This window comes from Acipenser ruthenus, chromosome 27 (genome assembly GCF_902713425.1).
Source record: "Acipenser ruthenus chromosome 27, fAciRut3.2 maternal haplotype, whole genome shotgun sequence".
Classification (NCBI taxonomy): domain Eukaryota; kingdom Metazoa; phylum Chordata; class Actinopteri; order Acipenseriformes; family Acipenseridae; genus Acipenser; species Acipenser ruthenus.
Genome location: NC_081215.1, coordinates 4,495,221 through 4,513,032, shown reverse-complemented (window position 1 = coordinate 4,513,032; position 17,812 = coordinate 4,495,221). Strand labels below are relative to the sequence as shown.

The following is a 17,812-nucleotide window of genomic DNA, read 5'->3' as shown; positions in this document are numbered from 1 at the left end:
GGAATGTTACAGATTGCCATGGGCTGGTTTTTTCTTTTTTCAGGAACGCTGATTTGAATTTTGTTCGAATTTCTCATTGTTAAGCTATTCCCCCACATTGAAAAAAACGGTAGTATTTTAAAGAAAGAATTAAAAATAAATATTTGCATCATTAATTTTGAGTCAAGGGCAGAAAAAAACACAGTAACCTGTATTAACAGGGACCTTATTAATTTTATATATGTTAGACGAACAGTTACATTTTAAAAACAAAAAAGGGACTTTTTTCAGAAAAGAAAAAAAAGCAAGGAGGGGGCCAATCATGTTGTTTCTTTTGGTTGACTATCCCAGCATTCCCCACCCTCCTGGTACTTCTTCCCCCATTAATAACCATTATATTTCTGAAAGAACACTGGAAACCGGTGTATCCCTTCTACACCTATGAACCAAAGCAAGCTTATCAAGCTGAGAGCACAGAAAAAAAAACTGCAACGAATTGGGGAACAAGACAGGCAACGGACTGTGAAATCTGAACTTGCAATGACATGCATGGGTATTACACAGACAGGACCCCATTGCAGCGCGCACACAGGGTGCTAAATTATGATGGATGTCTTGTACCTTCACTAGATGATGCATCTGCTGCCTGCACCAACTTATTATTTTATTTACGAGTTATTACAGTCACAAAACTGGGGCTCCAGGGGGGGCGTTAGCATGTTCGGAATAAAACAATATTAACATACAGAATGAAATCTCCCTGCTGTCTCCCAGCACATATATCAAACAGCAATGATTGTCTGGAGACCATATTGAGTTTCCTATGCTCTTGTTAGCCAGCAAGTCAAAATATTTCACACCGAAGGGCTGTGGCCAAAAGTTTGGAATCACCTAGAATTTTAGGATTGAGTCAGTTTTTCGTTAAGTGGAAAACTACAATGCGGTATATAATTCAATATGTTAACGTTACATTATTCAGCAGGTTTCATTTGACTTCATGAAGTTAATTCTAAAGGGTGATGCAAAACTTTTGGCCATAGCTGCAGAGCTGTCCGAATTTGTCAAACGAACACTCAAAACATGTCTAATCAAGAACTTGCATTAAAAGGAACAAACTAAAGGGAAAATCTGGCTCCATGCACACAATCAGAGGTTGGTGATAATGGATGTTAGAAAATCAGCGCAGAGCACAGGAATGATTGGTTAGAATGGAACACAAATGAGAGACTGCAGGCTCCAAACTGCATAGCTCCATTAATACACTTGCAAAGCTTGATGCCAAACCAGCTTCTCATTATTACTTTCTAAACACCCGCTGGGGGACTATGGAGCAGGATTGACTACTGTGACAGCTGGTCATTTTTCACTAGTAGCCTCCCATTGGGCTACTAAACCTATTATTGTTTAGGATATCAGTAGCTACAGTACGTTTCCACTATATGACATAACGATGGGCTAGCACTGTAAAAACGTGAAGGATGCTAGGAGCATGTAGTTTACATTCTCCCCTCTCTATCGTGTCTGAAACCAATGTTTCAAACACAAAGGGATTTTCTTTAAGTATTCCTATCACGGCCCTAGAAGCCATTGTAGAATGATATTAGTTCAAACTGAGGTTCTTCACTGCTCAATAACTAAGCTACTCTACTGAAGAGTTTATAATAAGATGTGCTTGTATTCTGAACCTTTCTTTAGCTAAGTATTAATATACTGCGCCATGGAGATGGAAATATAGTGAAATAAAAATCTCATTCCCTCATCGCTCAGCTGATCACTTCACTGGCCCAGGTCAAGCAGTTGTTCAATTTATCTGTCTCAATACAAATTGAAACCTCTCCATACTAACAACTGAAAGCATTAACCAAATTCACATCACATTTTAAATGAAACACCCGAGGCAAAACACATCAACAATTTCTAACCATTATCTCCTCTTTGGCTCCATTTAGTTACATATTGTATGTGAATAGCCCAGGACTTATTGGTCTCCTAGTTCTCGCTCTGGCATGAAGAACTGCCTGCAGGAAATCTTCGGAACTCAAGGTGCTAATGATATAACAGTAGCAATCAGCACATGGAATTGACAAATGTTTGAGAATGCAATTACTGTTTCTATCTTTGTTGTTGATGTGCATAGCATGAGGAATAGAATCTCACACTAAATATCCAGCAAAATCGGACAAGTGAATTCCAAGATACAGCCTTCAATAGCTCAGCTAATCAGCTAAAAAAAATGCATGTCATCATGACTTAGATTCACAGCGTCCGGAATAATATAACAAATGTATATGCAAATGTATGATTCTGAAGCGTGTTATCTTAATAGGGGTTAAAGATTATTATAATTTCGAAGCATTCATAATTATAAAAAATGTGACTGAACATATAGCTGTCTGCCTCAGTTTTACACTGTAGTAACTATATGGTGAAGTATAGGTTAGTTATTTAACCTATATAGGTTAGTTATTTAATATTCAGTTTTCACTCATATTCTATCTACACATTAGTCTCGTGCACAATACAATACAATTGGATTAGTTTTTGTAATGGGTTATCTTAAATGTGTTCAAGTTTATATCTTAAGGAATTAAACAGAATTCAGCACCCCAGCTCAGTGCTTCCTAAGATAGTACAAAAATTGCATGTACAGGTGCTTCACTGTACCCCTGACACAATGCCACTAACTGAACTCCAGTACCGCTCCCCTCCTATCATCTTCCCACAGCATGACCGCTGATTGAAAAGGACATTGATACAGCGGTCTAAACTGAACTGCGGTTTCTTGTAAGCTGTCATCCACGGAGACGGAGGGCTACACACTCGAGATTGCGTCAAAACCTATTTGATTTTTTATGATCAATAAACTCGCCACCTGTCTCGCTCTCACCGATGCCTGAGACAAGTGTGCTGGAGGAGACGGTGAAGTGGAAATTGTCCTGACACCCCCGCCTTATCTCGTCTGTGCTTCTGTGCTTCGTAGAGAAGCAGGGAAATGAAATTCCCAGGAGCTTTGCTGCTCTCATTCCCTGGTTTGTGTTCAAGTCAAAGCCTGCCCCCCCCCCAGCTCTTCATTTTCACAGGCCTGCCTTATAAAGATGTCAACACTGTTGTTCAAACCTCTAACTGTGTCGGGCAAAAATGCTATCAAGAAATAAATAAATGAAGTAATTTCCGACTCCATAACTTTACAAGGTAACGTTTGGGAAGACTTTGACAGTGTTTGATGTTTAATTAAAAGCCAACGTGTGCATGCATATTATACAGTGTAAATAGATTAGACTACACTTCCCCTACATGCATGTCCAGATCGACACTACGAATCCTGTCACCAAACATGCAAGTGTTCAGTGGACCAGACATTTAACCAAGCACACATTTTGCTTCCCTGTGCTGTGTTTTGAATCTCAAAAGACTCTAGTTAACAGCAATTTGGAATCCAGTTTGAAAAATAGTGAATTCCTTTGGAATCATTTTTTTTTCCGCTTGACGGAAACGACAGCCTTTGACTCCAATAAACAGCTTAAAGAAACCTTAGGATTTAACACTTTTCTGCTATCTGGTTTTAAATGACAAGACAACACATTTCTATACTTATATAGAACTATAAACTGTGTAACACAGAGCAGTCTTTAAAATCAAGCCACCTGATCTGCACAGCACTGCAGGAAAAGACTTCCCTGCGACTGATCCGCGAGGACAGATCATCTTTTTGATCTCACCAACAGCAACATTAATTAGGATGTATAAACAATTTTATGACACCAACTTTAACGCATGCAAACGCGTTCCCTTGACAGCAATTCCATTTTCAGCTTAGATAAGAAATATGAAAGCCATTCGGATTGCATCAGGCAGCATGAGTGCAAATGCATTTCAAACTGGAGTGAGGTGCAAATGTCATGCAGGGGGTGGAAAGGGGAGCGTTTAGGGAATACAGTATCCAACAAAGGACAAACACAGCACACTGAACACGAAGAGACCGCCAACCTTGACGAAGCTTCCCCCCCCACCCAGAGGACTGGAGAAAGAGCAGGAGGCCAAATCTACGGGAAGCTTGGGGAAGAAATGGCTTAAAGTTTCAAGAATTTATATTAAATAAAATTAAAAATAAGAAACTTCGAACACATTTACAAATCAAGGACGTATTCGTTGTAATTAAGGCAATCAAACTGATGACTCCTTTTTTTTGTTCTTGATTTACACCTTACATGACCTCCAGGAGGTCACAGTCAAGGCCCTCATGAAAAAGGTCAAAGGTCGAACTCTCCCCAATCACAGTGGCAGCGGTGTGTCCAGCTCCAACTCTGAACTAGACGGTTGCCAGAGACTAGACTAGACATACAGACAGACAGACAGACAGACAGGCAGTGTGACTCCACTGAAACAGACATTAAAAAAAACGTGAAAGACAATACTTGTACTTTTTTATGAAAGTGCAACAAAAAACAAAAATCAGACGCATACTGGTACTACCGTATTATTGGAGACATAGAGAGAGAGAAAGAGATATAAAGAGAGTCATGAATAATGTATGAGATGAATGTTTTAATGTTTGTAATGCATCGTACGACAACACTGGCAATGTAATTAAATGCTGGCAAGTTGAGAAGTGCCTATTTGGGCATTACTTATTATTACCTTGTATTGTGTTAAATGATAAGATCGTATATTGACAATACATAGAGAATACAAGACACACAGAGGCACACAGCATTTCTCCAGGATAGCGGACATGTTTAAAGCAACACGTTGCCTCCCGTCTCTCACAGCGGCTGCACTTACCGCAAGGCCCCTCGTGTTTCACTGGAATGTGGGTTTTCTGGATGCACTCTGCCTTTTGGCGCTGGCAGTCGTTGCTGTAGGTCTTGCTGTCTCGACCGCAGATGGGTTTGTAGGTGCCGTCACACTCAATGGGCTCACAGGAGCAGCGGGGCACGGGTTTGCGGTTAAGGCATACAGCGTTGTATTTACATTCCTCCTTGCACTTGTCTGTCAGAAAATAAACAAAACCGAAAAACCCTCAGCATAACAAGACATTCCCTCTCAACCTTTATTTTAAAGACTAGTTAACAGTACTAGATGCAAGGAGCGTGCCCTTTATGTTCCTGTATAGTACTGCTCCAGGGTTACAGGTGGCCTATGTATACAGTTCACATACCAGGACAACTTGCATCTCACCACTGCAGACCTGTACACAGCTCTGCTCAGAGGTGCAGACTAGCAGTATAGGAAATATTCCATACAAAACATCCAGTGTACTTGAAGTAGTGTATCTATATACTCACCCTGAGGCTGGCAGGAGCCAGAACGGACTTTGAAAAGCTGTATGCCCTTTTGACTGGCAGTGCGCAGCATGCTGCACTCATTTGGATAGGTGGTCCCGTCGCTGCCACACAGTGGCTCTTTTATGGGGGGGCAGTTCTCTGGCAAAGGGAACCTCACAATCTGCCGGCTCCTGGGAATCACACGGCAACCCTCATCCCGGTTGTTCTGGTTATCTTTACAGGGGTCTGAGGAAACAGAGAGCCATGATAGAGAGCTCTTTTATCCGTCCTTTCACGGGTGTACAGGCACATTAGTAAATACATTATGGCTAAGAGATCAATGTTAAGTCCCAAGAACGTTTTGATTAGCCTGGGATGTGAAGTCATGTAATGCAAAACTGTAAGAAACTATTTTCTTTTAGCATTTGAAATGCTTTATTTGTCCTATTGTTTCTTTGTTTTCTTTTGGATCTATATTGTAAATCCCAAACCAAAGACTCTGGTCTCGCTCTAATGGGACAGAGCACACTGAAGTCACACTCTGCAAACAGAACCCCATCTCCCTGCACTTACAAATCCCAACAATCCAAAATAGAAAATTTCAGGTCGCAGGCCCACATACTGACACACCAACACCCGGAGCCAACATACAGCCAAGATAATCCCTATTTGGAATGTAATTACGAAGCTCGTTATTGAAATGAGAGCGCTGGCATTTTGGATGTAACCAGGCATTAAGAGACCAGACAAGACGAGGAAATGGTAATTTGAACTCATAGGGGATACAAAAATAAAACGTTTCTACATCTTCAAATTAAAAACAAAAGACTACAACACATAAAACGTGCACAGCTTCTATTCTATACCGCTGCCATTTGCCTGAAGATAATTTTTTTTTTAATCAATATTCGCTTTTGTCATAAAATAATGTTATCTGGTATTCCTCTCATCTGTAATAACCCTAACACCATTACAAAAATACCTTTAAATCGTGGTGACTTTAGATGAGCAGTTAGAAAACAATATGGAAGCTTAAAATCAGGTACAGCATGGATGGAAATAAGACTCCTGTTGCATAGCAGCTTGATCCATTCCTGGCCTTACTATAATAAGTCACACTTGAGCTTGTTACCTATATACTGTAGCTAATCAAGCTTGTAGTAACACCAGGAATGGATACAGCTGCTACGCAACAGGAGTCTTATTTCTACCCCTGTACAGCCCTATCTACTCTCAAAGCTTCACTAGTAAACAATATAGTTTACAAGTAGTGTTTAAAATACTTTGTATTCTTCAGAACAACGAACGACCTTTCTGCAAGAAGGAACATCTTCTCAAGGTCTTGTAAGTTATACACGTTATCTGTCGTGGAAGTTGCTTAAATGCAAGACAGCAAAGAAGCACCACAGCCACTGTATCTGTGACTCACATCACACTCAAATGCCTGCTGTTCAAAGGATGACACAGACACAATATAAGTAATACTAAGTCTTAGCCTTTTGGTTTTTTTTTTACTCCACCCTTGGGAAATCACTACACTGTCAAAGAGTCGTTTAATTTCATTTACCCTGCAAGAGTCAGTCCATCTTATCTCTTGCATTGTTTTTATATGGATTTTATATTTTCTAATTTGCATCAGGGTTTTCAGACCTGAGGTACATATTGACATAACAAACTTAAAGAGAACAAAGAGATGGGTGTCTATCAGCTATTCTCTCTGAGTGGAACTGCATTAATGACTCAGGAGAACAGTGGCCCTGCAGCTGAAGCTAAGGTATCTGAGTCAGGAGAATCACTTCTCTAATCCCAGATCAGCCCCATACTTATAACCCCACACTTCACTCTCTAGCAGAAAATGCCTGGCTCCAAGCAAAGATAAATGTTCTGCAGCTCTCAGCTTTCAACAGTAAATGGGGTGAATCAATGAGAGTTATCTCTCTTTTCTTTTTGGTATACTGATGTTTAAACCCTCAAAATCCCAGAATGCTAAATGACTCGCCAAAATCTATTACACATGGTTTGGTTTTTTTTTACAGAATAACTACAAATGAAGATAAGCTGTTTTGATTCCTCCACCAATAAAGGTGATTTGACAGCTCTCAGTATTTAAGCACTGTTGTATTTTCGATGTTAAGCACTGAAACAAAGTGTGGTATCTTTGGTTAATCATTGCTATTTGAAATTTTTTTTATATACTTTGAAGTTTGACGGTTTCTATGTGGTTCAGTTGAACCCTTAAAATCCAACAATATTCTGATAATATATTTAAACATATTCCCTTCAGTCACTGTGTGTGCCATGTGTTTACCATGTTACGTTTCCTATCTATGTGTCTATTTTATAATGCATATATGTTTTTTTTTGTTTGTTTTTTGTTTGTTTTTTTAAGTTATGACAAGGCAACTTCTCGAACTCCATAGAGTTCACACAAACTGTTTCAAAATTTCTAAAAATGCAATAAAAAAATGAATGACTGAAGGGGATATACACAATGAAATGTAAATCTGAAAAAAAAAGAACACACACAACTTCTGCTGAGGCAAAACGGACAGAGCATCTTGTTGAGTTCTGGAAATTAACAGCAAACCGCGGGAATAATTAAAACAGGGAGGAGAGACAGTCAATGCATTACAGCAGATAACTAAGCCATGTCAAACTTCTTACTCCATTGGCTGAGGACACTATACAGTAGAAGTCAGCCCTGATGTAGTAATCCTTTTAAATAGACACGCTTACCACACGGGCCATCAAACTGCTTGTTGATGTTCTTCTGGTGGTCGCAGGCGAACTCGTTCATCTCACACTCATTCCTGTAGTCCTTGCCATCACTGCCACACACCACCTTCTCTGGCTGCTTGGTACAGGAGATCGGGCACATACACTTGGCAGACAGGCCGTCAGAAGACTGGATGCAGGTGCTGCCATAACTGCAGGTCACTTCGGAACAAGGGTTCTTTGTAGCTAAGGGACGTTAACAAAAGGAACCGGATTGTTTAGTACAGACACCTTCTACATTACAAAGCAGAACCTTTCGGAATGCACTGGGCAATTTACTTGCTGTTTCTGAAGAGCTGGCTTTGGGGAGTGCACACTCTCTGCTCGCTCTCTATCATGTTGCAACATGATACAGAGCGCGGAAGGGGGTTATTTTAGTGAGGAGTACAGGGAGTAAGCATCTAAGAACCACAGACTTGTGTAAAATCCGAATAAAGAAACATTGAGCTGTGCAGCCTTTGAATGAGATGCCATTGCAAGTATATATGTGTCTATATATTAATCATTTATTTTACTTTAGAATGCAGGAGTTGGGCTGTTTTGCTTGGTATAATTTGAATTGCAATGATATAGAGCTTAATGCACTACCTGATATAGGCCATTCAGTAGATAAACCATCAGTCAAGGACTATATCAAACAAAGCTCTACTAAAGACCCATCTTCCAAACAACTATACCATTAGTATGTAAAGAATTGCCTATAGCTGTTTGAAAATCTAGCTACGATGGGTAGATCCAACCATAACCTGGCAAACCCTACAATTATCACTGTCAACCACTTATATCCAGCTAAACATTCTTGTATTTTTGGTACACTATGATTTTTAAAGTACTTTTTTTCTGAATGGTTTTTTTAAGACGAAGTTTGAAAATTAGCCAAATACCTTGGAAAATGGCATTTCATAAAAAGGCCTGGAAGTCAGAAGGACAAACTGTTATCAGGGAAGCTTGAGCACGGCTATGCCGTCATACTCTGTGGAATTGATCTGGAAATTAGTTTTTCCTACAGCAAATAATAAGTGACTATTTGGATTTCTGACACGGTGACATTTCCCAGCTCTCGCCCCATGCAGCAATTCAAAACACACATATTCCCTCGTATAAATATGATAAGATCTAGGAATGCAAGCTGCCCTTTATGAAATGTGAAAGGCAAGATTAAGATAAAAAATATGGAGGAAAGCTGCTCTGTGTTAAATAACTAGAAGAAAATATATACCACGCACTAGGGTCTGCAGAAGTTTGTGATCGACTTTTCTGCAAAAAATCTGGGACAACCGTCTGGGATAGGGAATAGGGTCTATTCATGCTGGGATGATTCCAGAAATTATCGGATTGACTGCCTATCCTTGGATAACCCCAAAGCTCAGACTGGATTAAAACTGTCTAGAATGACCACAATCTGGCCTAATCAGACTTTGCATCCAGTTCTTTAAAGCTGAGTCTGTCAGCCCAATACAGTACTTGAAATTGACATGCATCCTTTTATATTTTGTAAAGAAGTTCACTGCAAACATATTAAGCAAATATATCCAGTCTCTCTTCTAGGAGTTGTACATGGAGAGAGCTACAAAGTTTTAGAGTTGACAGTGCATTTAAATAAGAAACGTCTTGCACTCAACTCGATAAGCACTCTCATTACATGTACATTGTTGCAAGCCTATTCTCCGTAATTTAAATGACATTGGGCGCAAAAAAAAAAAAGTAAAAATAATGAGACACTTCTTAGTTCCCAATTATCAGCTCAGTCAAGTGAAGTCTTTTAAAACACTCAAAAAAAAAATGACAGACTGTGATTGTTTATTTTTATTCCACCCCCCCCCCCCCCCCCCCATCAGCCTGGGTTGACTCTCTCGGTAAGAGAAAAGATCTGGAGCAGAGAGAGGTGGCCGAGGTGGCATCTGTGACGACAGGTTATTCGACACAGCTCACAGAGAACGGAGGTCAGATTCGTTTACACTCTGACACCGGATGACTGCCCTTATTTTCAGGTTCTCGAATGCACAGCTGGTGCATGCTGAGACCAACTATCTAGCTCATTAACCTGCCACAGCCAGTGAGCAGGGCGCAGGGAGTATATCTCAGGAGAGGAGGGAGGGGGTGGGATTGTGCCAGAAAGAAGCCCGTCAGTAATCTTACCAAAATTAACCATTAACAGCCACTGCTTGGCTGGAGCCTTCGTTAATGCAACCCTCAATGGAAAGCCAAGTTTAGTTTTGTAAGCCAGCCACGTCTTTCCAAGCACTTGTGTATGCATCTGCAGCTTTACTTCGGGTTACAACGGTCTAACATTCTGCATAGAAAATAGGAATTTCAGAGGCTCCTCTCAGGTATGAAAGGACATGTCTGTTTTCAGTACTGCTGCTGTTTTTTGTATGCAGTGTTTTTTCTTGTTTTATTTGTAACTACAGATTTTCATATGGTGTATATATATATATATATATATATATATATATATATATATATATATACACGCACATACATACATACATACATATGGATATATGGTTAGTGGTGATTTATACCAGGACACAAAATAAATAAAATATTTCGATTTAGTGGTTGTAGGATAAGGACTGTTGTTACTGGTATGCTAGAATATAATTGCATTCTTAAAAAATTATAAAAGTATTATGCTTTAAACAAATAAATACAATTTAATCTCATGTTCCTTATTAAAAAAAGCAGCCCGCAATGTCTATTTTTAAATTAGCAGAGCCGTACACTAATCTCTGCTTATCTCTCTTGAGCAAGATGCTTGGCCCCTGCAAAGCAACATGGAGACACGATTTCCTTAACAAGTATCACTTCTTGGAGGGGATGAACATGTGAATAAGGCAGCAGATAGAATTCAAATCTCCAGTATCTTTGCAAGAGCAAACCTATCTTTGAATTGGAAGTATTAAGCAGATTTAGCATTTACCACTGATGTGTGAATAATACAAAAAAAAATCAAAACTGTTGGCTGCTATACAGCTTACCCCCCCCCCCCCCCCTTTTTTAAATGTTGGTTGTAAAATGTTGCAAACGTTACTCTGAAGAAACATACCTAAGCAAAAAAAAAAATGTGTGCACTAATGCATCCCAACTAAAAAAGTGTATGGATAATGATTATCTGAGGTGTTCTTTGCATTGGAATTTCATCACTTATGATACCATACCGATGTGAGATGAAAAGGTACCACTTGGTCACTAACTGGGTAAAGCACAGCTGCAATATGGGAGCAAAATGCCAATATGCCACTTCAACAGCAAGCAGCTGTGAAAACACACACAGCTGTGAAAACACACACACATTGTTTACTGCAGCCTTATTCCCACCACAGCCTCCCATGACACAGTTGCAACAAAGACCCAACAAGACAAGTATCTTGAACCAGAGCTTGAATTACTGGTGAACTTGTCAAGAGGGGACAAGTGCTGTGCAGAACAGCGGAGAGCCCTTCTTTTAATCAGGGACTTGACAAGTCATTCTCTGAACTTCTCTTCAGGGGTTCATTTGTGCCGGTTGGCAATGGTGCCTTTTTGTCTGACAGGCGAGAATTGCACGCTTCCCTTTTCCACTAATTGAATGGCAAAAGTATCCTGTAATGATATATTTTAAGATGCGATACTCTTAACAACTGTCATCGCTGCTGTTCATCAGATTAGTCTGCTCTCCAATGCTATTGTTCAAAGCTAAAACATGGCTAGGCAAAGGCAGGCATACAGTTACAGACACCAACAATACGACACAAGACTTACAAGTAGATGAGAACATATATGGAAACTACTGTAAATCAAGGTCAGTACGTTTGGTTTATAAACAAAAATGATATCCTTCTTCCTTAATTATAAGATCTGTTACCTTTAAAAAAAAAAAAAAACTAAATAAATGAACCCCTGCTTATGTCCCAAAACCAGTCAACCCTTACAAATATAGTTAACTCCATAGGCTAGATAACAGTCTTTTGTCATTTCAGGTATCTAATATTTAAAAAGTACTAAAAAGGCTGTAAAAAAAATAATAAACAATAAAAACAAAATGTTCTTTTGTCTGTTCAATGATCAAGCAGTGCCTTCAGGTAAAACATGGTAGGTCAGGAACATACTTCTGCCAGAGAGAGGATTCCTAGTAGGTTAAACTAGACAAAGAACACACGCTGTTCTGGTGAACACATTCCTCGGTGTGCTTTGCAGTATGATTTCTAGAATGAGGTACATATTTACATTTCTTCACACTACTTACCACACGGTCCCTTCTTGATCACCTTGAGCCTCCTCTGTGTGCTGCACTGTGCTTTCTCCAGCTCGCACTCATTGGAATAGGTGGAGTAATCAGATCCACACACCGGGGCCACCACGGACGGGCAAGACACTTTCTTACAGACACACGCTCCTTTGGATGGATCAGCCACGTCCTTCTCACAGACCGCTCCAAACCCACACAGCATCCCTCGACACACTGGAGAAACAAACAAACAGACCCTACTTAGGTCAAGTGGTTTTTTTTCTGGCTGCAACCATCCCTGTGTTGGGTACTGTTAATTAGCTTGTACAAAAGTATGTTTTTGATTGTGTAGAAATTGCCTTTTAACAGTTAAATTTATAGAGCGGCCATGCCGGGTAACTGCTGAAAATAAGATGCTGGCTTGCCATTATTAAACTTGGTTTTTAACTGATGTTATGAACCATTTTTGCCCACCACTTTGCACACAGATGACTGATTTTTATTTTGCACATTGCTAATTAGATCCTCTTCTGTTCCACACTTCTCAGTTCTAATTCTTTGATGAAGAGACTGCGGTTTCATACACGTTTTTTAAAACCGTACACGCATGACGTAAATGAACCACTTATTGTAGAGTTCCTAGCTTCATGCTAGAATGTATGTTCAGCACTTCTCATTGTTAGCAACAGATAGAGGCAGCTGCTGAGAAACACAGCCACGAATCACAAATGAATATCAAAAGGACACGCTTAACAAAAAAAAATTGAAAGAACAAGATGAAAGGGTACGAGTCCTACAGAGTACAAGGCTCTAGGTGAGACACTGCACTCGAGATAAAGTGACAAGGCCAAACCAGTTCTGGAGGGAAGCAGAGAAGTGGTGGCCACTCAACGATGCAGGGCGAGACATGCAATCCCCCAGTGTTTATATTTATATCGTACTCACTTGCTCTGAAGCAGCCAGGAGTTGTTAGATGGTAACCAGTGTTTGTATTATGACACAGAGCTTGTCGCTTCTTGAGTTGAAAACAGCTATTTGTGACAAGACTTTAAAATAGAAGTATTGAACCTCTTTGGGATGTTTACGATAATCCAACCATTTTATCACGGATTCAGAATGTTGTCACCATAACCACCTGTGCTATGTTCCCAGAGACGTAAGCTAGTGTGTTAAAAATAAGAAGAGACACACAGCTGTGTATTGGGGTAAAGTAGTGTCCTTTATCAAGCTCTTATGAGCAATTGCAAGCCATGTCGCTCCCGAATGATTCCCAGTTGGCGTCCAACTCAAATGGCAGTCACAGGACAGCGTATTACTGCAAATGAAAAAAACTCAGTTTATTTTGTTTTTTTCCATTTATTTTTGCTTCCAGCGTGTGTTAGTTGTGAGTGAGTTATCTATACAATGAATCTGAAATCTAATGAGAATATACAGTATCTATATATATATATATATATATATATATATATATATATATATATATATATATATATATATATATATATATATATATTTTTTTTTAGTTGCCATCAAAGTAATTCAACACACTAAAGACTAAGCCTTAAGTATTACATATGCCAGTCAACTTTAGTGGGTGTTGGGATGTTTGAGTCTCAAGTTGGTCCTTGAGCAAATTCATGTACATCCTCTGCCTCCCAGACCAAATCTCATTGCTGATTAGAGGCCAGCAGGGTTTGCAGCTTAACTTTCCTGTGAAGCACCAGAGCGTGAAACCTCCCTCCCAATTCACGATTTAAAAAGTAGCTGCTTGAGAGAAGACGATCCGGGCTGAGAGAATCGTAGAAAGAAATGAAATGAATGAAAGCAAGCAATGCACCCCCTTATCGGAATCCAGGTGTCATTCAGGATTTGCGTGGCATCTTAAGATGACTTGTTATGACAGCTGCTTGTCTCGCTGCGGTGAGAGCATGGGAGTGGCATGCTAAAGCAAAATGCATCTTTTTAGTTGACTGTTGCATGAAGGACCTAACCTTGAAGGAACTAAGCATACCTGCTTTCATCAAACGATAGTTGGGTATTTCTACAACACCTATAGGGCATGGTATGGAATGCTTCACTGAAGACCCCTATTGTGCCACTTTGAAGTCTCTTCAGATATACTAATTAAAGTGAAAATCTATGGGTGGCCATTTACAATGCCAGAATACAGAAGTAGTGTAGGTCCTAAACACTTTTTAATTGCTACAGTACCATGGAATTACCCATACACAGTAACTGAACTGCTGGCAGACATCCTTACAATTACAGCAGCCTGCTAAATGAAATGATGTGTACTGGGGACGATCTCAAAGTATCCTGTGGTTGAAGTGACAACCGCTGAGCTACAGCCTTAGGTTTACTTGCCACTCCGAATCGTTACTAAAAGCAACATACTGCACTAGATATGGAGTGTGTGTGTGTATTCAGTACGTGCGTCTCCATGGGCTCAGCCAATGGCACTACTTATCTCCCTCTCCAGCAGAACATACTGGAGCCAGCAGCTAACTTTGCTACCCTTGGGTTACACTGCCTCAAACCAATGATTTCACCTTCCCTCCAGACTATGTGCCCCAGAATATTATATATATAAAAGACTGTGGTTTCGTACAAGTTTTAACCACTGAACTGTTTCATCCGCAGCTTAACTAGATGAAATTATTTATTGGAAGCAAAGCTGAGTCTCAGGGCTCCTATCAAACACAGCAGACAATCCTGCCACTGTATAATACTGTACAGTGTGACTGTAACTGACAGAGATGCATAAGCTTTGCCAGGATGCATACACTTAAACCAGCCACAGCAATACCCTATCAGGACAGTGCTTATGGTTTTGGGGCTGAAATTTAAAACATAGCTTTCCAAGATTCTTCCAATGTACCAGTGTTTCAGTGTTTCAAAGGAGTCTTCCTTTCCCTCTCGCTGCTTCTTTCTTATAAGACAAACATGCCTATTTTGTCCAGGAAGGCTGAATTAATAATACAGAATTGTTAGCAGTCCCGATTCTGTCACCTTTCATCTCAAACACAAAGGAAAGCAGGCGAGCTATGAAGAGATTACAACTTCTTGAAATATGCATGAATAATTCACCCTCGCCTTGGCAGGCGCATCGCTAGATTAAATTATTCAAACAGCAGACAGCCTCTGTTATAGTAAAGTGCTCCCTCTCTGTCTCTCTCTCTCAATTCATACGTGTGGCAGGACAGAAGCCCTGGTGCTGTAAATAGTGTGTGTGTGGGAATGTAAGGTTGGCAGGGATGGGGTTGAATCTGCCCCTGCCAGCAATCACAGGCGTGGCCATTCCCCAATTAGGTGATTGATGCTAATTGGGGAGTGGCCACGCGTATAAAAGGAAGCAAAATCCTTTGTTTACTAGAGGAGTATTTGTATTGTGAAAACGTTATAGTGAAGCTGAATGCCCAAGCTGTATTGTTTTGTTTGAACATTTGTTTTGGCCCTCATGCTGTGTTTTTGTTCTTATGTTTTGTGTGTTATTTTGTAAAATAAACATGCGCATATGTGCTTAAAACTGCAGTTTTCTGTCTCTGGGTCTAATACCTGCCGGTAGCCAGCCTAGGCCGTGACGTTGCCCTGTCACAATACATCGTGAAATGAGATGTGGTAAAAGCAATCTTCAATCACCTCAGCTGGGAGGCAGATGAGAGATGGCTGCAGGGCCATTCAAAATGCTCCTCATATGCACTCAGAATCCCAGTGCTTGAGAATGGAAAGGGGGTGGGGGGCATACAGTAAAATAACAAATGAATTAGACACATGTGACTTCATCTGTGCTCAGAACACTGACGGCTGTCAGTCACACCCTGTCAATAAGAAACAAAGGTAGGCTTGGCTATTTTATTACATAACAGCCCCGCAATGGACACAGAGCCATCTTAATTTACACAAGCACTCAGCTGCAGCAGATGCTGTGTGTCAGAGGCCGAGGAGATGCCAGCCTGAGAAAAGCTGCTTGGATCCCTGCAAGCGGGCCAGATCAATAAGGGCCAGATCGATACAGACAAAGCACTTTCTCTTCTTTCTTGCGGCCAGGCTGTGTCTCCACAAAGGAGCGCGTTCTTCAAAAAAGCTTATTTTCATTCAAAACACACATTGCTGCGGCTTAAAGCATTAGTGGATTTCGCAGTTTTCAACCCCAGGCAGCAAACTCACATTTTTGGAAATGGATATGACCACGGATGTTAAATATCTTTTAACAAAGATCCTCCCATCAGCCTATTTCTGGGCTATTTCAGTGTTGCTAACAAAACTGAATGTAGAGGGATTGGACAGGAAATTTGAACACCAATAATATGTAAAATATGACTGTTTGTACTGAAAGTAAAAACGTTGTGTGTAGAGATCTCATGCAGTTTAGGTTCTGGCTGATCAAACTGTGCGTAATGGCATAATGCCATATTATAAGATCACACAAATGAAGACTGTAGTCGGGAATAGCTTTAAAAATAACCTGTCCCGATCATGAAAATCGCTCAAAATCTACTGCCACCGTCACAGACTAATGCATGTAGGCCTACAGGTGCTATGTCATGGCAAAACTATTTATTAAAAACAAAACTGCAGCCAGAGAAATGCTGTTTTTTTTTTAAAGTTTGTAGCAATTCCGGTAATGTTTTCTTCGAAGAAACTAGTGTCAAGTCAGAATTTAAAAAAAACGTGAAGTTAATAGGATCATCCATTTTTGCAAAATGTACCAGGTATGTTTGTGTTTTTTTTTATTTTTTATTTCTGAACATTTGAATTAGATGTGGTGCTCTGTGGATGGGATGACATCTGTACACCGGATGAGATGTACTGGGATTTTGGCAAATACCTTATTGTGATTGGTTGATTTCTGATACATGATTTATAAAGTACTGTATATACTTTGTGTGAAAGGATAATTGTTGTGACCGATTGCTCAGTCCGATGTCTTTGAGACACTCTTGGAACGAGTTTATCCTCATTTATAGTTAAATGCAAATGGCATCCTAAAGCTGTTATATGTAATATATACAGCAAACGCAGCTGCAACTCCTTGGTGCATGTCAGTTTTAGTCACATTGGAAAGACATTGGATTTTAATAGATAGCAGACACTTCTAGGGCCAGGACTGCACACATTGCAGATGCTTTACACTGAACAGTCCCAAACGTGAGGACTATGGGATGTTCTGGGGAACAGACTGCAGATTTCCACCCAGACTTCACAGAAGACGTGAAAGCAAGAGTCATGTATTCCTATAGAAACAGACTAGTCATGTCAAATCAGTGCCCTCCCCTAAACCCGAACAGTACGGCAGGTCCTTGTAACGTCCAGCCTCTGCACAGTTACCTGGGGTACAATATTACCATGTATTTTACTTCACAGGTTTTTGGGATTTTCTGAATCTGTGCCACTATAGGCAATTCAGAGACCCTGCTGTGAATCTATTACTTTCAACAGGGGAGGCCAGCGAACTCCGGCTTTGAAAGGTTTTAATACTCGTGGAGAGTTTCTGCTTGAGATAAATTATCACATCATATAGTCATAATGAGATCCACTAGCTGCGACCTTGTTCTGCAGCCTTAACCCTTTTCTAATTTCTCAT

The 17,812-nt window shown here is 40.1% G+C and overlaps 1 protein-coding gene across 12 annotated transcripts in view; it reads right to left on the bottom strand.

Moving 5' to 3' along the window:
• The window catches only part of LOC117431977 (agrin), a 159,119-nt gene that overhangs the window by 40,705 nt on the left and 100,602 nt on the right, over positions 1 to 17,812 (bottom strand). For all 12 annotated transcript variants that reach the window (XM_059002375.1, XM_059002378.1, XM_059002376.1 and 9 more), the window contains 4 exons: positions 12,247 to 12,462; positions 7,980 to 8,204; positions 5,265 to 5,489; positions 4,762 to 4,968 (listed from right to left, as the gene is read on the bottom strand). In XM_059002375.1, the coding sequence (XP_058858358.1) occupies positions 4,762 to 4,968; positions 5,265 to 5,489; positions 7,980 to 8,204; positions 12,247 to 12,462 (873 nt within the window). The remainder of the gene's footprint in view (positions 1 to 4,761; positions 4,969 to 5,264; positions 5,490 to 7,979; positions 8,205 to 12,246; positions 12,463 to 17,812) is intronic.